This window comes from Pristiophorus japonicus, chromosome 12 (assembly GCF_044704955.1).
Source record: "Pristiophorus japonicus isolate sPriJap1 chromosome 12, sPriJap1.hap1, whole genome shotgun sequence".
Taxonomy (NCBI): Eukaryota; Metazoa; Chordata; class Chondrichthyes; family Pristiophoridae; genus Pristiophorus; species Pristiophorus japonicus.
The window spans coordinates 81480955-81502076 of NC_091988.1; the positions used below are offsets into that span (position 1 = coordinate 81480955).

The 21122-nt window shown below is 44.8% G+C and overlaps 1 protein-coding gene across 1 annotated transcript in view; it reads left to right on the top strand.

Annotated features, from left to right (window-relative positions):
• The window catches only part of LOC139276790 (protein bassoon-like), a 646194-nt gene that overhangs the window by 54839 nt on the left and 570233 nt on the right, over window positions 1-21122 (top strand). Inside the window, exon 2 of the mRNA XM_070894795.1 lies at window positions 12752-13648. Within this exon, the coding sequence (XP_070750896.1) occupies window positions 12752-13648 (897 nt within the window). The remainder of the gene's footprint in view (window positions 1-12751; window positions 13649-21122) is intronic.

Sequence of the window (21122 nt, forward strand, 5' to 3'; positions counted from 1 at the left end):
CATGATTTTAAATGTTTCTATAAGATCACCCCTCATCCTTCTGAACTCCAACGAGTAAAGACCCAGTCTACTCAATCTATCATCATAAGGTAACCGCCTCATCTCCGGAATCAGCCTTGTGAATCGTCTCTGTACCCCCTCCAAAGCCAGTATATACTTCCTTAAGTAAGGTGACCAAAACTGCACGCAGTACTCCAGGTGCGGCCTCACCAATACCCTATACAGTTGCAGCAGGACCTCCCTGCTTTTTTGTACTCCATCCCTCTCGCAATGAAGACCAACATTCCATTCGCCTTCCTGATTACCTGCTGCACCTGCAAACTAACTTTTTGGGATTCATGCACAAGGATTGGGGGGGTGCCAGGACCGCCCTCCGGGAGCTGCCTGTCTTTTACAGGGAACTCATCAGGGTCCGGAACAAAGTCTCCACCAAGCGCAGCTCTCCGCCGGCTGGAGTGGCGGCCGTCCTGCAGGAGCCGCTGCTCGGGAATCCGTACCTCCACGACCGAGGTTTTATGTGGCGGTCGGAAGAGAGGGCTGTGGCTGGTGAGGTGACCAGGGTCAGGGACCTGCTCTATGGCGGAGGAGCGGGCTGGATGGCGCCAGACACGCTGGCGTGGCGCCTAAACTCTGCCAACGTCCGCCACGCGGCCGATGCCATCGAGTCGCTAAAAACAGCTCTGGGCCCTGACTCCGTTAGGTGCATCGAGGAGGCTCAAGCACGTGGGGAGATCCCATCCGAACTGACCCCCGTCCGGACGGAATTCCTCATCGGCGCCAAACCCCGGAACCTCCCTCGGGGGCCGGCGCCTCACAACTTGAGCCGCCTCGGGGAAATCCCCTCCGTGCCTTTCAGTTCCGCGCGGAGGGGTTTCCTGTACGGGCTGCTCCTGCACACTCTCAACTTTGCCATCCTCGCCGGCCGTCCGGACACGCCGTGGCGTACCATCTTGCCGTCCGGAGGAGGCGGGGGTCCCCGATGGAGGGCACTCTACGCAGGGGTCCTCCCACTATTCATCGGGGACTTGGCCTGGAGGGTGGTGCACGGAGCAGTGCCGTGCAATAAATTTTTAAGCCGGTTCACGGACTCCCAGGCCGCCTGCAATTTCTGCGGTCTGGAGGAGTCCGTGTTCCATGTTTTTATTGAGTGCACGAGGTTGCAGCCCCTGTTGCATTATTTGAAGGGGCTGCTCCTGAAATTCTGGCTGCGCTTCAGTCCCACTCTCCTGATCTTTGGGCACCCTGTGCGGAGGGGAGCGGGTAGGTCCGAAGGCCTCCTCGTAGGACTGCTCCTGGGCACGGCCAAGGGTGCCATCAGCCGGTCCAGGCAGCGGGCGGTCGAGGGGGTCGTTCAACCTGACTGCCTGCCTCTCTTCCGCTCTTACATCCGGTCCAGGGTGTCCTTGGAGATGGAGCACGCGGTGTCCACCGGTACGCTCGCGGCCTTCCGCGAGAGGTGGGCACCGGAGGGACTGGAGTGCATCATCACGCCCGGCAACCAAATTTTAATTTGATTTTACGTTTTAAAGTTTAATTTGTTTTCATTGCCGGTGCTTTTAGTGTCCCCCTCCCCTTTTATAGGGGGCACTGGAAAAATTTGATTTTAGCGCCCCAAAAAAAACCAAAAAAAAAAGAAAAAAAAAGGGGCCTTGAAAATGTCTGCTGTGTCACCCAGGCGGGTGGCATGGTTTTAATGTTTATGTTTATTTTCAGGTAAACTCAAAAGAGTTTCATGCACAAGGACCCCCAGGTCCCTCTGCACCTCAGCATGTTGTAATTTCTCCCCATTCAAATAATATTCCCTTTTACTGTTTTTTTCCCCAAGGTGGATGACCTCACATTTTCCGACATTGTATTCCATCTGCCAAACCTTAGCCCATTCGCTTAACCTATCCAAATCTCTTTGCAGCTTTTCTGTGTCCTCTACACAACCCGCTTTCCCACTAATCTTTGTGTCATCTGCAAATTTTGTTACACTACACTCTCTCCCCTCTTCCAGGTCATCTATGTATATTGTAAACAGTTGTGGTCCCAGCACCGATCCCTGTGGCACACCACTAACCACCGATTTCCAACCCGGAAAGGACCCATTTATCCCGACTCTCTGCTTTCTGTTCGCCAGCCAATTCTCTATCCATGCTAATACATTTCCTCTGACTCCGCGTACCTCTATCTTCTGCAGTAACCTTTTGTGTGGCACCTTATCGAATGCCTTTTGGAAATCTAAATACACCACATCTATCGGTACACCTCTATCCACCATGCTCGTTATATCCTCAAAGAATTCCAGTAAATTAGTTAAACATGATTTCCCCTTCTTGAATCCATGCTGCGTCTGCTTGATTGCACTATTCTATCTAGATGTCCCGCTATTTCTTCCTTAATGATAGTTTCAAACATTTTCCCCACTACAGATGTTAAACTAACCTGCCTTTTGTCTGCCCCCCTTTTTTAAACAGAGGCGTTACATTAGCTGCTTTCCAATCCGCTGGTACCTCCCCAGAGTCCAGAGACTTTTGGTAGATTATAACAAATGCATCTGCTATAACTTCCGCCATCTCTTTTAATACCTTGGGATGCATTTCATCAGGACCAGGGGACTTGTCTACTTTGGGTCCCATTAGCCTGTCCAGCACTGCACCACAAGCGATAGTAATTGTCTCAAGGTCCTCCCTTCCCACATTCCTGTGACCAGCAATTTTTGGCATGGTTTTTGTCTCAGCCATTTCCACATTTCCCATTATTAAATCCCCCTTCTAATCTTCTAAGGGACCAACATTTACTTTAGTCACTCTTTTCCGTTTTATATATCTGTAAAAGCTTTTACTATCTGTTTTTATGTTTTGCGCAAGTTTACCTTCGTAATCTCTCTTTCCTTTCTTTATTGCTTTTTTAGTCATTCTTTGCTGTTGTTTAACATTTTCCCAATCTTCTAGTTTCCCACTAACCTTGGCCACCTTATACGCATTGGTCTTTAATTTGATACTCTCCTTTATTTCCTTGGTTATCCACGGCTGGTTATCCCTTCTCTTACCGCCCTTCTTTTTCACTGGAATATATTTTTGTTGCGCACTATGAAAGAGCTCCTTAAAATTCCTCCAATGTTCCTCAATTGTGCCACCGTTTAGTCTGTGTTTCCAGTCTATTTTAGCCAACTCTGCCCTCATCCCACTGTAGTCCCCTTTGTTTAAGCATAGTACGCTCGTTTCTGACACAACTTCCTCACCCTCAATCTGTATTACAAATTCAACCATACTGTGATCACTCATTCCGAGAGGATCTTTTACTCGGAGATCATTTATTTTTCCTGTCTCATTACACAGGACCAGATCTAAGATAGCTTGCTCCCTTGTAGGTTCTGTAACATACTGTTCTAAGAAACAATCCCGTATGCATTCTATGAATTCCTCCTCCAGGCTACCCCGTGCAATTTGATTTGACCAATCGATATGTAGGTTAAAATCCCCCATGACGACTGCCGTTCCTTTTTCACATGCCTCCATTATTCCCTTGATTATTGCCCGCCCCACCATGAAGTTATTATTTGGGGACCTATAAACTACGCCCACCAGTGACTTTTTCCCCTTACTATTTCTAATCTCCACCCACAATGATTCAACATTTTGTTCATTAGAGCCAATATCGTCTCTCACAACTGCCCTGATATCATCCTTTGTTAACAGAGCTACCCCACCTCCTTTCCCTTCTTGTCTATCTTTCCGAATCGTCAGATACCCCTGTATGTTTAATTCCCAGTCTTGGCCACCCTGCAACCATGTTTCTGTAATGGCCATCAAATCATACCCATTTGTAATGATTTGTGCCGTCAACTCATTTACTTTATTTCGAATGCTGCATGTGTTTTAGGTAGAGTGTTTTAATCCTAGTTTTTAAACCATGATTTTTAGTTTTGACCCCTCCTGCAGCCCCTTTATATTCAGTGGCCCTTTTTGTTTTTTGCCTTGGGTTTCTCTGCCCTCCACTTTTACTCATCTCCTTTCTGTCTTTTGCTTTTGTCTCCTTTTTGTTTCCCTCTGTCTCCCTGCATTGGTTCCCATTCCCCTGCCATATTAGTTTAACTCCTCCCCAACAGCACTCGCAAACAATCCCCCTAGGACATTGGTTCCGGTCCTGCCCAGGTGCAGACCGTCCGGTTTATACTGGTCCCACCTACCCAGAACCGGTTCCAATGCCCCAGGAATTTGAATCCCTCCCTACTGCACCACCGCTCAAGCCACATATTCATCTGAGCTATCCTGCGATTCCTACTCTGACTAGCACGTGGCACTGGTAGCAATCCTGAGATTACTACTTTTGAGGTCCTACGTTTTAATTTAGCTCCTAGCTCCTTAAATTCATCTCGTAGGTCCTCATCCCTTTTTTTACCTATATCGTTGGTACCAATGTGCACCACGACAACTGGCTGTTCACCCTCCCTTTTCAGAATGTCCTGCACCCGCTCCGAGACATCCTTGACCCTTGCACCAGGGAGGCAACATACCATCCTGGAGTCTCGGTTGCGGCCGCAAAAATGCCTATCTATTCCCCTTACAATCGAATCCCCTATTACTATCGCTCTCCCACTCTTTTTCCTGCCCTCCTGTGCAGCAGAGCCAGCCACAGTGCCATAAACTTGGCTGCTGCTGCCCTCCCCTGATGAGACATCCCCCTCAACAGTACTGAAAACGGTGTATCTGTTTTGCAGGGGGATGACCGCAGGGGACCCTTGCACTGCTCTTCCTGCTGGTCTTCCTTTCCCTAACTGGCTGTGGACCCTTCACCTGCGGTAAGACCAACTCGCTACACGTGCTACTCACGTCATTCTCAGCATTGTGAATGCTCCAGAGTGAATCCACCCTCAGCTCCAATTTCGCAACTTGGACCGTCAGGAGCTGGAGGCGGATACACTTCCCGCACATGTAGTCGTCAGGGACACCGGAAGTATCCCTGAGTTCCCACATGGTACAGGAGGAGCATATCGCGTGACCGAGCTCTCCTGCCATGACTTAACCCTTAGATTCACTTAAATTGGCAACAATGCTAAAGTTTACTCACTGTTATAGAAGAGAAAAAAAAACTACTCACCAATCACCAGCCAATCACTTACCCCCTTGGCTGTGACGTCACCTTCCTATTTTTTTCTACTTTTTTGCCTTCTCCCTGTAGCTGCACAAGCACGCCTCTCCGACCCCGGACTCACGCCTCAGTGACCACGAACTCCCGCTGTCTCTCGCGGCCTTTTGTAGGCCTCTCCAACCCTGGACTCACGACTCAGCGACCACGAACTCCCGCTGTCTCTCGCGGCCTTTTGTAGGCTTCTCCGACCCCGGACTCACGCCTCAGCGACCACGAACTCCCGCTGTCTCTCGCGGCCTTTTGTAGCCCTCTCCGACCCCGGACTCACGCCTCAGCGACCACGAACTCCCGTTGTCTCTCGCGGCCTTATGTAGGCCTCTCTGACCACGGACTCACGCCTCAGCGACCACGAACTCCTGCTGTCTCTCGCGGCCTTTTGTAGGCCTCTCCGACCCCGGACTCACGCCTCAGCGACCACGAACTCCCGCTGTCTCTTACGGCCTTTTGTAGGCCTCTCCAACCCCGGACTTACGCCTCAGCGACCACGAACTCCCGCTGTCCGTCGCGGCCTTTTGTAGGCCTCTCCAACCCCGGACTCACGCCTCAGCGACCACGAACTCCCGCTGTCTCTCGCGGCCTCTCAGTAGGCTGCCATTGCCTACCACGGGGGTGGAAATGGCACAGGCCTGCAGATCTAGCCATGGTTATGGAAGCATTTGAGAGTGAGCAATCACCCGTCACTGCCCGGCAGATCAAAACCTGGATAAGCCAGGACCCCTTATTATCTCTAGTCAAAAGCTGTGTGCTTCACGGGAGCTGGTTCAGTGTCCCAGTGGAAATGCAGGAAGAGATAATGCCGTTCCAGTGGCGCAAAGATGAAATGTCTATACAGGCAGACTGACTTCTGTGGGGCAATCGAGTAGTGGTCCCCTAGAAGGGCAGAGACACCTTCATCAATGACCTCCACAGTACCCACCCAGGCATCGTAATGATGAAAGGGATAGCCAGATCCACGTGTGGTGACCCGGTATCGATGCAGACTTAGAGTCCTGCGCTCACAGATGTAATACATGTTCGCAGTTAAGCAATGTACCCAGGGAGGCGCCGCTAAGTTTATGGTCTTGGCCCTCCAAACTGTTGTCTAGGGTAGACATCGACTATGCAGGCCCATTCTTGGGTAAAATGTTCCTTGTGGATTGAACGTGAGATAATGTCAGCTAGCACGTCCGCTGCTACTACTGAAAGCCTGCGGGCCATGTTTGCCACTCACGGCTTACCCGATGTCCTGGTGAGCGACAACGGGCCATGTTTTATCAGTGCTGAGTTCAAAGAATTCATGACCCGTAACGAGATCAAACATGTCACATCTGCCCTGTTTAAACCAGCGTCCAATGGTCAGGCAGAGAGAACAGTGCAAACCATCAAGCAAGGCTTGAAGAGGGTAACTGAAGGCTCACTGCAGACCCGCCTATCCCGAGTCCTCCTTAGCACGAGACCCCACTCACTCACTGGGATCCCACCTGCTGAACTGCTCATGAAAAGAGCACTTAAGTCAAGGCTCTCGTTAGTTCACCCTGATCTACATGAACAGGTAGAAAGCAGGCTGCTTCAACAAAGTGCATATCATGATAGCGCAAATGTATCACGTGAGATTGAAATCAATGATCCTGTATTTGTATTAAATTATGGACAAGGTCCCAAGTGGCTTCCCAGCACTGTCGTGGCCAAAGAGGGGAGCAGGGTGTTTCGGAACAAACTTTCAAATTGACTCATTCACCGGAAGCACTTGGCCCAAATCAACCTCAGATTCACGGACTATCCTGAGCAACCCAACTTGGACCCTAAATTTTTTGATCCCCCAACAAACACACCAGTGGCAACTGACACCACGGTTGACCATGAACCCATCATCCACAGCAGCCCAGCAGGGCCCAACACACCAGGCAGCCCAGCAAGGCCAACTGCTGCACAGCGAGGGCCCAACAAATGATTCAACAACACCAGCTTTCACACTGAGATGATTAACCAGGGCAAGAAGGGCCCCAGATCGACTCACGTTGTAAATAGTTACACTATTGACTTTACGCGGGAGTGTTGTTATATTTGTATGCTTGTATTTACTCTGTACAGCCACCAGAGGGCTCTTCCCTTGGAGTCCTAAGGGATCCCATAATTCCTTGGGAGCACAGGTATTTAAGGAGGCTTCACAGGTTGGAGAGGCACTCTGGAGACCTGCATTAAAAGACTAAAGTCACACTTGACTTTGAGCTCACAGTGTTCAGTCTGACTCTTTCGCCATACACAACAACCCCAACCTCTGTCGTCGAGCTACAGTACGTGGACAACGCCTGCGTCTGCGCGCGTTCAGAGGCTAAAATCCAGGACATGGTCAACCTATTGACTGAGGCGTACGAAAGCATGGTCCTTACACTAAACATCTGTCAGACAAAGATCCTCCCCCAGCCTGTCCTCACCGCACAGCACTGCCCCCAAGTCATCAAGATCCATGGCGCAGCCCTGGATAACATGGACCATTTCACATACTTCTGGAGCCATTTATCAACAAAAGCAGACATTGATGAGGAGATTCAACACCGCCTCCATTGCGCCAGTGCAGCCTTCGGTCGCTGGAGGAAAAGAGTGTTCGAAGACCAGGCCCTCAAATCTATCACCAAGCTCATGGTCTACAGGGCTGTAGTAATACCCGCCCTCCTGTATGGCTCAGAGACATGGACCATGTACAGTAGACACCTCAACTCGCTGGAGAAATACCCCCAATGATGCCTCTGCAAGATCCTACAAATCTCATGGGAGGACAGACGCACCAACATCAGTGTCCTCGTCCAGGCCAGCATTGAAGCACTGACCACACTTGATCAGCTCCGCTGGGCAGGCCACATAGTCCGCTTGCCAGACACGAGACTCCCAAAGCAAGCGCTCTACTCGGAACTCCTTCATGGCAAATGAGCCAAAGGTGGACACCCTCAAGCATCCCCACCGACAAGACTGCCCTAATTGGAGGAAGTGCATCCAGGAGGGCGCTGAGCGCCTTGAGTCTCATCGCCGATTGCATGTGGAAGAGACAGCACAGGCAGCAGAAAGAACATGCGGCAAACCTGTTCCACCCTCCCTTCCCCTCAACGGCTGTCTGTCCCACCTGTGGCAGGGACTGTGGCTCTTGTTTTGGACTGTTCAGACACCTAAGGACTCAGCCTAAGAGTGGCAGCAAGTCTTCCTCGATTCTGAGGGACTGCCTATGGGGTTGGTTATCACGGCAATTGTGACTACTTTAACACTTGGATTAGCTGCTGAAATTTTCTCTGTTGGAGAAATGTTTGCTTCAGAAGGTAAGGTGTTATATAAATGTAAGTTGTTGAATATAAAATAAATGTTCAGAGGTGTAAAGTAATCAAAAATAAAATGGCAGTCAAGACAAAAGACGAGGAGTGACCAAAAGGGTGGGAGTTAGTGAAGGTGTTAAAGGAGGAGAGGGTGCTCAAGAGGTAAATAGGTTTAGGAATCTTGTAGAGCACAAACTTGTTGCTGCATCTGCCTACATTTCAAAAGTACTTTGGCTGCGAAGTGCTTTGGGATATTCTGAATATGTGAAATACGCTATATAAATGCAAGTTCTTCCTTTCTTTAGAAAAGGGTCATTTTCGTGGCAGATAACCACTTTAAATTGAAATGGCACTGATGCTGGGAATTCTTTTTTGCCGACCTTTGTATATGATGACTGTATGCAAATCGAGTGTACTTGTCTAAGTTGTACCCTTAAACAAGACGATAGTAGTTAGTGTTGGACAAGCCTCACTAAAGTATGGCATAAAAACATAAAATGCTGGAAGTCTATCGGCACTTGAAGGAAAAAACGATGTAATCCCCTTAAGACTCTGTTACATTTCGTACTTTTCCAGTTCTGACGAAGGGTCACAGACCCGAAACGTTAACTCTGTTTCTCTCCACAAATGCTGCCTGACCTGCTCAGATTTCCAGCATTTTCTGTTTTTAATATTGATGCAGTCCATTGTTTTTTCTCTCTAGATTCTGATGCTGAGAGACCTGTTGTGTATTTGCAGTATTTTCTTTTTCTATTTCAGATTTCCAGCATTTGCCATCCTTTTCCTTTCTATTTGAAAAAGGAACAATGGGTTCACACTTCAGTTGGGGGCTTTCCATCAACCCAGGAGGCTTTGCACACAACGCTGTGGGTTCTAATCCTGTCGCAGAGCCAATAGGACTGCCTATGATAATGATGATGATAACAAGCAAACAAACTTCGCTCCCTAAATTACTTGCTGCAGCAATTTGGACTATAATTGCGATAATTTAGAACTGATTGATGTTGGCCATTTGCTGGTTGTTAAACAGACTCAAAGTATTTGCTCCTAAACATCTGTAAAAATAATTACAACAGGTCTCTAGCTTGTTCTTCTGTTATTTCATACTTGCATTTACATGGATCCTATCCTGATTTTTTACAGATTTCTTTTTAATTTTTGCATTTCAAAATGATTAGAGGCTAGAATGATCGTCGGTGTGGCATGACACAGTGCCTTAATAACAGCTGGCACCAAAATTGCTGGGTTGCTGATCGAAAAGATGTATAGGGGGAGAAATTCATAACGCCCCTCCATTTGAGGGTGGTAACTTTTGAAAGCCAGGAAACTTTGCGGCAGGCGCTAATGCCTTCTGGCTTTCAAAAAATTAGCTTTAGTGCTCCAGGAGGGCTAACTCAAGGATGCAGGCGGGGCGGAAACTTCCGCAGTGCCGCACACTGTACTGTGCAGTGCTGCCCCATTCAAAGGACCCTTCCCTCTCTCAAAGGGAAGGTCCATCGCTGCAGGGTCTGCAATTTAAAATGGCCCTACCAGGATAACCAAGGGAGTGACGAACTCGTATGATCGGCCCGGCACTCGAGCAGAGTGCCGGGCTGAACGATCGCGGGCAGGAACCTGCAAAGAAAACAGATTCAGCAATGATAGGTTTTTCTTTGGCCTCCTTGCCTTTAATCATCATCCTGTGGCCGGCCGCCTGATCCATGCCTCCTGCAGTTGCTGGTGTTTTTGCCTGGCGCTGCTGCAGGGGGCAAAAGTGAATTACGGGGCGATGCGCACGGCAATGAGGTCATGATCTACGAGCGCAGGAGGTCGGAGCATAACGCCATAGAGCCGCCGCTAAACTGCCGCTCAATATGGCGAGAGTCGATGTCAGTGCCGCGACCAGTCGTAAAGACATTTGCGCCCAGTTAGCGCACGCCCCCCGAGGGCACTAACGGAAGGAGCAAATGCATCCAATTTCTTCCCCAAATCTTTGTACCACAAAAGGCAAAAACATTCGGAGTTATAATAAATGGTGCGTTTTCTTTTTATGAACAAGGAGCCTCACAAAGCGAGAAGAAAATATAACTTTTAGGGAAATTCTGTGTCTTCTGGCAATGCTGGCTTTCAGCTATCCTTCCAGGTAAATATATGTTGGCTGATGCTCCAGTGCAGGAATTAATCTTTGGATGAAATGGTACACCGAAACACAGCTTGTTCAAGTTATCCAAATGGATGCTGAAGATACCGTTGTGTTATTTAAAGATGAGCAGGGAGTTCCCGTGTGATTGCCAACATTCCCCTCTCAACCAAACTGGTTGTTAATCTCATTGCTGCATGCTAAATTGTTATGTTTGCTTATCTAATGGTCAAACACTTCAAAGTAAGTTTGTATATAAAGCACTTGGAGGTGTTTCTGAAAGATGTGGAAATGGGCAAGTACTTCTTGTTTATAGTATGTAGAATTTTAAAAGTTGGTGTCAATGAATGCCTAATGAGATGTAAGCCTTGATATTTATGGGGTGGTGAGGAGGGAGCGGAACATGTGTCTGCGGCCAGAAATACTGGGAATGCAGAGGTCCTGCTGAATTTAATGGCAGGACCTCAATAGAATTGTTTTACTCCATTTCCCACCCAGTAGCTGGCCCGATTGAAGGCTGGCCGGGCAGGAAAGCCTGTGGTGGAAGGCTGCAGCCAGGGACCATTGAGAACGGTCCCCAGCAATCCTAGAAGATCGGTGGTTGGTTGGGTTGGGGGCGGGTGGGGGGCTCAAAGAGTTCAGCAGCGAGGAGGGAGGGAGAGTGAGATTGCGGAGAGGGGTGGTGGGAGAGATTGCGGCAGCAGGTTTGCTTGAGGGACTGGGGGGAAGCACTCCTGCTCCTCATGCCCCACATGCAGTGCTGAAAAAGTACTTAACTGCTGGATCTGGCAGCTCCTGCCTCCCTTCAGTTGCCCGGTTTCCTGAGTCCTGGGAAACCCAGACCGCAGCCATTAACTTCAAATGGCTCCGTAAATCTGAGGAATGCAGCCTCATTTAAATATTATCTTTGACCCGCCTCGCCAGGGTTACTCGGATGCCACCATAACCTGCCACTGTTAAACTGGGTGTAGGTGCATTTGTGGTGGGATCGGAAGTGATTTCACATTTTTATCAATTTTAAACTATACTCATGCCTTGTGCTGTAAACATCAATTTTCATCAAAACTGAGGGGTGAGGATAACTGAGGGAAAAGGAAGTCTATCCCTTTTTTTGCACAGCAATGTTATCACTGATTTTCAGATCAGATTTAACATAATAGATGACTCGTGAATCAAAGTCAAATAATGCTGTGTGTTATTTGTAGAGGTTGTGTATAAACTCTCCCTGTACTAGAAAATGGGTTTCGACGATACTTATCACTTTGGTTACTGGCAAGGCACGTTTCTTGGGCTGTGATTGAATCTAATGAAAGGACTGCTTTCAGAAAAAGTGTACTTATCAGTATCTCCATCCTCCTGCTAACCCCGCCCCCCGCCTCTCCCATTCAGAACCAGCAGTTAGAACTTTATATTGAAATGATCAGTGATGTATTGGTTGGCCCACTGGGTTGGAACCCTGTCTTTTCATTTCAGATCCACCACAATCTGATTGGGTGAACGACTGTTCTCTCTACTGGTTCGTGATTAAAATGAATTTAAAGCAATTCGATGACAGGTCATCAACCTGAAATGTTAACTCCGTTTCTCGCTCCACAGATGCTGCCTAACCTGCTAAGTGTTTCCAGCATTTTCTGTTTTTATTTCAGATTTCCAGCATCTGCAGTTTTTGCTTTTGTATTAAGCCAGTTCCTAATTCACTCAAGTGAACTGTGGAGTGCTAATTTAAAGTCTTGGAAAACAGAAATGTTACATTGCATGTTTGGATTAAAGGGCATTGCCTTCATGTACATTTTTGGAAAACATTTTTGTTTTAATGCATTAAGTGATAATATATAATTGCATTATTTGCGTATACAATCCTGACACAAATCTTCCAGGGAACTTCTTCCTCTAAAGACAAAAACTGGCTGAACAAATGTGTTTTTAATGAAGGCAATGCTTAATAGCTCAGTCTAAGGTGATACCTTGCGACTAATTTGTTATATCTAATTTGGAGGGGTAAGTGCCTGATGCTGACAGGTAGGCAAAAGTGAAGGACATGTTCCATTTTGTAGCACTTGCATCCCACATTTTGAGAACAAAAATTCAACAAAATGTTTAAGTAGATTAATACATTTTTATGATAACCAGTAACGTGATGTATTATGATTTGAGGTTGCAAAAAATGTTTAGCAACCTAATTTCAGATGGTGTAACAATACTTTTTCTTTTGTAGGTAGAAGAATGGTTGTGCTTAAACTGTCAAATGCAGAGAGCTCTGGGAATGGACATGACTACTGCACCACGCTCCAAAAGTCAGCAGCAGTTACACTCCCCATCAGACCAGCCCCAACCAGAACCACAAGCAAAACCGCAGCGACAGCCTCGAGTAGATCCTGTCCCTCAACAGGGCAGGACTACACCAGTAAAAAGGGAGCTTCCTAAAGTGCCATCTGGTGCACAAAATAAACCGGAGACCAAGATGCAACCCAGTCAACGTGAACAGCAGGGGGCAACAGCTAATCAATCTCAACCACAGCCTGTTGCCCAGCCACAGCCTGTTGCCCAGCCGAAGCCTGTTGCCCAATCTGAGGCAACCAGGCCTATGGGTCAGAGCCAGCAAACTAGGCCTTTTCCTGCAGAACAAAGGCGGACAATAGATGGTTCACCATCAAGAACACAAGCGGGGCCTTCTAGTATATCCCAAGAGCAGGAGGGCATTACTGGTAAACTCTTTGGGTTTGGAACTTCTCTTTTGAACCAGGCCACCAGCCTTATTTCCACTCAGCCAGAACAGACATCACAAAGCCAGCAATCACCTGCTAAAGGGTCCACAGCTAAACAGGCTTCAAAAATAGTTTTCAGTGATCAAAGCACAGAATTGAGCTCAAAATTGCAGGGTTCGACAGCAGGAATGCAAGTTAAAACTGGGGGTGTCTCTGCATGTATACAAGGAAAACCAGAGCCAGCCATTCAACAGAAAGAAGCCACCAAACCCAAAGTATTGTGCCCTCTATGTAAAACGGAACTGAATGTGGGATCAAGTCAGCCTCCCAACTTTAACAACTGCACTGAATGCAAAGTCCAAGTGTGCAACATGTGCGGTTTCAATCCAACTCCACATCTGGTAGAGGTAGGACTAATTCTAAGAGTTAGAAATATCATAACCTGTTGATCTATGTTATAAATCTCAACTGACTATGAATGAAACATTGACATTATAAATGTGCCCCAGATAGTTTTGGCCCTAAAACATTCTAGATTGTTGGCAATTTATGGAGTTAGAGATGACTTGATGAAGATAGACTTGTGATTTCAGACGCCCTGGTGATGAAGACCGCTAAAATTGAGATGGAGATAGATTTTAGATGTTTCTAAAGCTGAGCAAATTGAGTGCACACATGGGGGAAAGGGGTACGATAAAATAATTGGTGACCAAAAATGATACATTTATGCTTTTGATATATGATGTTTGGCAACCTGGCCACTTCTAAGAAATCTTGGCATTCAATATATTTATTGACCAGATGATCTGGATGTTGGTAGGACAACTACAGAGCTTTGGGTTGAGAGATTATATAAATACTCTTCAAAAGCTGTACATGTATGATATTAAACCACAGTGTGTATTTGTTAAAAATTTACGCATGGCTGTTAGTGAAAAGAGTAAGCGTTGGCTGGCTACCTGTATTTGCATTGTATATATTTTGTCCATATCCCTAAAAATACTCTGTGGTTGAAGGTTGAGTGTCTGTTCAAGGCTGACTAAGCTTACCCTGCTCAAAATTCCAGTTAACAGTAAAGCGCGATTGATATCATTGACTTACTGAAATAGAATCAGTTATAATTTGGAGCAGCATATTGGTTCATAAAGTAATCACAGAATCACCACAAGATCTAGTGTATGCACACTGGAACCTTAATTTCACACTCAAACATTGCACTTAAATCCCTTGTAAAATGTCTTTTTAAAAAAAATAAGGAAGCTCTTCTTCCACTTTCACCTCTAGCTGACAGCTCCTAACAAATGCACATTAATACTGAAAAGCATACATGTTTACAGGAGCTGTCTGTTCGGTGAATTCACTATTAAAGTCACAAATTCTATAAGTACCTTCTCACTAAGGAAGTAAGATAGAATAGTGGTAGATGATGGACAATTTATCCTGGCCAATTGCGGTCTTGAATTTCAATCAAGCTGTCCATGTTCAGTTGTCCAGAACAATTGTCTATTTACAATGTATAGCTTTTGGTACGATATCCATTGAAATACAAAACATAATATTTAGTGTGGTCACTTGTCATAACTGTGCATACTATCCTAGTTTTGATGTGATGGCCTGTTAAAATTGCATATGTTTTTGGGGTACTGTATTTTGAGATGTTTGTATGAATCATCTATTGAAATGTAGTCTGTAAGGAGATGATGGAACCAAAATAGTTTTATTAATTTTTTGGTCCTAGGGTTTTCCCCCCAAATAATAATGCATGGAAATATTGCAAAGTAATGATGAGCGTGATCATAGTTTCTGCTATATTTATTCTTGATATAATGATTCCTGAGAAATTGTATGATTGTGATTTCTGATGAAACCAGCCAGAATTATGTATTAAATATTGTAAATTCAAAGCAAAGATGGGAAATAAATGCATTGAAATCTGACTAAATGAACATATTGTGAGAATGTAAATTATCCTTGTGATCCTATTCCAACCATCACGAGCATTGCCACTAATGCAGACCTGGAGATGGTGGGAAAGGAGACAATGACTGGAACTGAATGATTAATGGCTATTTCAGACATTTAAAGATGTGTATGTGATTTGCCAGAATTTGTTCCTCTGACTCTAAGTAAGCATACTGAACATTAGGTGAAAACAAAATCAAAGTACAGTGGATGCTGGAGATCCTCTTGTGGTGAAGGTTATTTTTTTAAATTTGGGAACTGACAGTTATCCCCAGAATGCTTCTGCGCAGCTTCAGGAGTCACTCTGTTGGTGAAATAACTCATTACACTAACTGTTAAGGCTCAAGTCTTAAGGAGGGGAGAAAATTAATGAGGAAGAAAATGCATACCTTGCCAACTATTGCATCTCAAGAAGACTGCAACTACAAAGCTTCTTAACATGATTTAAAATAGAATGTGCGTTTGTTTTTGTAAATTGCAGTTAATTTCAAAAGCTTTCTCCACCTGGCCGAAGCAAGACAAATGATTTAAATACTGAAACTATACAGTGCTTTGGTCAGGCTGCACCTTGAGTATTGTGATGCACTTTGGTCACCAACACATAAAGGAAACATCCAACACATGGAGAGAAAAGTGACCATGAAGCTCGGCCCTTGAACTTGCTCACTTGCAAGGTAATTCATCAATCAGGCATTTAGATATGGATAGATATGCCAGTGGCCCATTCTGAGATGCGCAAGCAATGAAGCTGGGCACAAGGCATCAAGACCCAAGTGTCTGATGCAGCTAAACTTTCTCTGTCATTAGAGGATAGAGATTGTCAATCTCAGCAGCCAATACACAACAATTGAATCCACTAAATAGTTAATATATAACTCTGTAAAATCATAGATATGCAGAGAGAAAATAAATGGAGCAAAATAAAGACAACAAGGATTAAAACCAGGGGTAATCTGTGGTGAGAACCTTGCATTCCAGTGCCTGGCTGAGGATAAAGGGCACTCTTTTGGTATGTCAATCTGGTGCTCTGGTTGAAAATTGTTCGTGTTGCAATCTATAGTTAGATGACTAACTCAAAGAAAGGAGTACATTTTATGTGTCTAAACTAAATATGAACAGCATTTGCTCCATAAATATCAATAATTCAAATAAAATTAACAACTTCTTCATAAATGAGATGCTAGTCCTTGAAAATTTCCAATGGTATTCATCCTTAAGTAAGAGAGACAAGAAATGACATTTGTCAGGGATTCACAGTTCTTATGAGGGATCTGACCAATATGGGGAATGTCCTTCTAGATTGATAACAGGCTAACATGGTGCCCATTTTCAGAGAGCTATTAATCTAACATGAATGTCAGATGGGATTAGGGCTATGGGTGTTAAGATGGGGCCATTTATATAAACATGTTTGTATTGCTCATAGTTGGAAGTGTCTTGGTTTTCTTTTAAATGCTATATGTTGGTCTGTTACACAATATTAATTTATCCTGAATGTAATATATATAGCTCCACCTGTGGACTCCTGTGGCACTGCAGCCAATGCTGTTTATAATAAAGGGAACAGGTCACCTGACTCGGGTGAGGAGTTCCGGTATATTCTGCCATCGTAAGGCTGTCTGTGTTTCTGTGAGTTACTGAAAATATAACAATGGTGACAAAGATGGGTTTATCGGGGAAAAAAAAGCTGAGATTTTTGTTGGTGGAGGATTCAGCCAACCGACAGAGAGACTTTGAGAGCTTCTCTGTTTTGATACAGCTACAAATCCGAGATAAATTACAAGCACACTTGTTTAAACTGCCAGAGTCCAGATGGCTGTGCCTATGGGAATAATAGGGCATTTGGGGGCGTTTCAACGTGACCGTGAAAGTTTCAGAGCGTATGTGGAGCGGCTAGAAATGTTTTTCACTGCAAATAATATCATCGAAGTCCCCAATAATGAAAACCATAACCAGGTGGTGTTGGAATAACAAAGGGCTATTTTCTTAACTGAAGCAGGGCCCAAGGTGTATGAAACCTTAAAATTTGCTTGTGCCTGACAAGCCAAAGGACACAACTCTTAAGCAGCACTGCAGCCCTGAGCCCCTGGAAATTGGTGAAAGTTATCATTTCGGAATACAAGATCAGTTAACCGAAGAAAATATCAGTGAGTACATTGTAGCATTAAAAAAGCTATCCATTCACTGTAATTTCGGAAACTTTCAGGACCGAGCACTGCGTGACCGCTTTGTTTGTGGGATGAAAAATTATGTGATTAGAAGAAAGTTATTGACAATGCCTAACTTGACTTTTGATTTAGCTTGTCAGACAGCTATGTCAATGAACATGGCTGACCAATATTCCCGAAAATTTCATTCTATTTTCAGTCATCAGACAACCGAGGTGAATCACCTGCAGGTTAAAAGTAGAGGGAGTTGGGCCCCAAAGTTCCAGAAACTGGCAATGGCAGCAGACCATTGAAGTCCTGCTATCAGTGTCTGGGACAACACATTGCTCAAAGTTGTCCATATGTGAAGGCAGAGTGTTTCATCTGCAGGAAAACTGGGCATCTTGTGAAGGCATGCCGACTGAAAGGCAAACCAGCTTTCAAAGCTTGGAGTAGAAATCCCCAGAGACTACATAGCACGGAAGAAAAACAACAGGACAAGGAGATTTTGGAGCTAACCATCATCAGGAGCACGAGGTTAACTAACAGCGATTCGAAAAGTATCATAATCCACATAGATGTTGCAGGAACCAAGATACCCATGGAAATCGACACTGGTGCATCGTGAGTGTAGTACCGGAGTTGCTATACCTCAACAAATTGCGTGATTTCCCATTGGAGCAATCCAAGATAGAGCTGCAAGGCTACTTGGGAGAGAACATTCCTGTAATAGGTCGTATCACCGTACCGGTGAAATACAAGGATCAAGTTCAGACATTGCCTGTATTAGTAGTGGCAGGAGACAAGCCTGCCTTACGAGGAAGAAATTGGTTAGGATCACTGAAGCTGGATTGGAGTGAGATTTTTCGTGTTGAAATGAGATTTGCATCAAAGGATGTTGTCATCAAGAATTATCCGAAGGTGTTCTGCGAAACAGGCAGTCCGATCCAAGGCTTCAAGGCGAGTGTCAGGGTACAGAAGGACGCTAGATCTGTTTACTGCAAGCCACGTTCCATACCATAGGCACTCGAGGAGAAAGTTGAGCAAGAACTCAAAAGACTAGCGACTGAGAACATTATTTCTAAGATAGATCTATGTAATTGGGCTACACCCATTGTTGTTGTACCGAAGTCCGATGGTAAGGTAAGATTGTGTGATGATTATAAAGTAACCGTAAACCAGGTTCTAGAGGGTAATGTCCCCAATACATTGCCAAATATAGAAGATTGTTCACAACACTGACAGGTGGTCAGATCTTCTCAAAGTTGGATCTTACGAATGCCTACTTATAGCTTGAACTAGATGAGTCCAAGTCATGCTTGACTATAAATACTCATCTAGACCTATATCAATTTAATAGGCTACCATTTGGAGTGTCTTCCGCTCCTACCATATTCCAAGGGGTGATGAACCAGATTTTGCAAGGTATTGAAGGAGTAGTATGTTATTTCGATGACATACTAATTTCAGCACCAAATAGGCAAATTCAAACGGCTAGAGAAGCACAGAGTACGAGTGTCTGCTCGCAAGTGTGAGTTATTTCAAAACTCAGTGGAGTACTTAGGGTACAGAGTAGACAAAGATGGTTTACATCCAACCAAGGGAAAGCTGGATGCAATCAGAAATGCATCCACTCCCAAGAATGTCATTGAACTTTGATCATTTTTGGGTCTTTTGAACTATTATGGGAAGTTCCTACCAAATTTGGCTACAGTATTACATCCACTGAATGAACTGTTGAAAAAACAGGTCCATTGGAAGTGGTCAGAAGAATGCGATACAGCATTCAAGGAGTGTAAAAACAAATTGGTGGCGAGCACCATGTTAGTTCACTATGACGTATCTAAGGAGATCAAGCTAGCTTGTGATACCTCTCTGTATGGAATTGGGGCACGTATTACGTAGTAGGAAGGAGAGATCAATTGCTTTTCCCTCACGCACTCTCAATGCCAGTGAGAGTAATTATGCACAAATTGAAAGGGAAGGTTTGGCATTAATTTTTGTGGTCAAGAAATTCCACAAATAATTGTATAGATGTAGGTTTACCATCGTTACGGATCATAAGCCCCTGACAGCAATCCTCCATCCAAAGTCCCCAGTTCCAACATTAGCTACAGCCCGAATGCAGAGATGGGCTTTGATTTTGTTAGCATATACATATGATATTGAATACAGATGATCAGTTGATCACAGTAATGCTGATGCTCTGTCTAGATTGCTTTTCCCATCACAAGTTACACCCGATAGGGAAGAAGTGTTCTATTTTTCATACATTGATGAACTGCCAGTCACAGCTGAAGAGATTGGCAGAGCAACCAAACGTGACCCAGTTATGTCAAAGGTGTATGATTATATTGCAAATGGCTGGCCAAACCAAGTAACAGACAAAGATATTCATCCATTCTTCATTCGTAGGAATGAATTATCAGACGATAAAGATTGTATCATGAGGGGTGCAAGAGTGGTTATACCAAATAAATTCAGGTCCAAATTTTTAGGAGACCTGGGAATGTGCTTGACCAAGAGTTTTGCAGGCAGTTACTTAAGGTGGCCAGATCTTGATGATAAAGATATAGAGTACATCGTGAGTCAGTATACGGCATGTCAATCAGTAAGCAAGACCCCACCATCAGTACCATTACAGCCATGGAAATGGCCTCCCAGAGTGTGGCGATGGCTACATATTGATTTTGCTGAACCAGAAGGACAACAATTGTTCATTGTGATTGATAGCCATTCGAAGTGGGTCGAAGTGTTTCCAATGCGGAAAATAACAACAAGTAAAACATTAGACATTTTACGAAGATTATTTTCTTCATTTGGCCTCCCAGAAGAAATGGTTTCTGATAATGGACCACAATTTCGTTCAGAAGAACTTGTACAGTTCACGAGCAGAAATGGTGTGAAACATACCAAGGTTCCACCGTACCACCCTGCTTCAAATGGTGCAGCAGAGCACACTGTACACATTGTAAATCATGCCCTCATCAAACAGATGTTGGATCCAAATCCAAAGAAACGATAAATTGTCATTGGACCACAAATTGGCTAATTTCCTAATTGCATATCGTCGTAGTACTCACACAACTACTGGTAGAACACCAGCAGAGTTGCTTCTCAAATGACAGCCACGAACCAGATTCTCGTTGTTAAAACCAAACTTGGCTCAATCCGTAGAAGAGACACAATTAAGACAGAAAGAGAATCATGATAGAGGTAGAAGTATGAAATTAAATCCGAAGGTGAGAGTGAAGAACTATCACCATAAATGGTTAAAGTGGTTACGAGGAAGAGTGGTGAAGATATGTGGTCCTCGTACATATTTGGCCAAAATGTTTGATCATGGACAGGTTAGGTTTGTTCACATTGATATTTTACCTACAGATGTGAAAGTAGTTGAAGGTGGAATGATTCAATTATTTCTGACTCATCAGATAGTTTTGATACACCAGTAGCATATCCTACATCCAATGTACTGGAAACAAGTCCAAGAGAAAGTCAGAATTTAAGTCTGAGTCCGAGTCAGACAGACAAACAGTCTGAAGTTAGAGAGAGTTCAAAGGGAAATCAAGGGCATCCTTTGGAGGAAATCTTTCCTCAGGACCAGCCTCGAATGAATTTAAATTCGGCACCATGTTTGGAAGGTTCTGTTCAAGAGCGAAGGTATCCTCTTCGAAACAGAAAACAAGTGTTTAAGCTTGATTTGTAAATATGGCAAAATAAGTCCATATCTTTTGTTACGTATAATCACGCAAGTTATGTATGATGATTA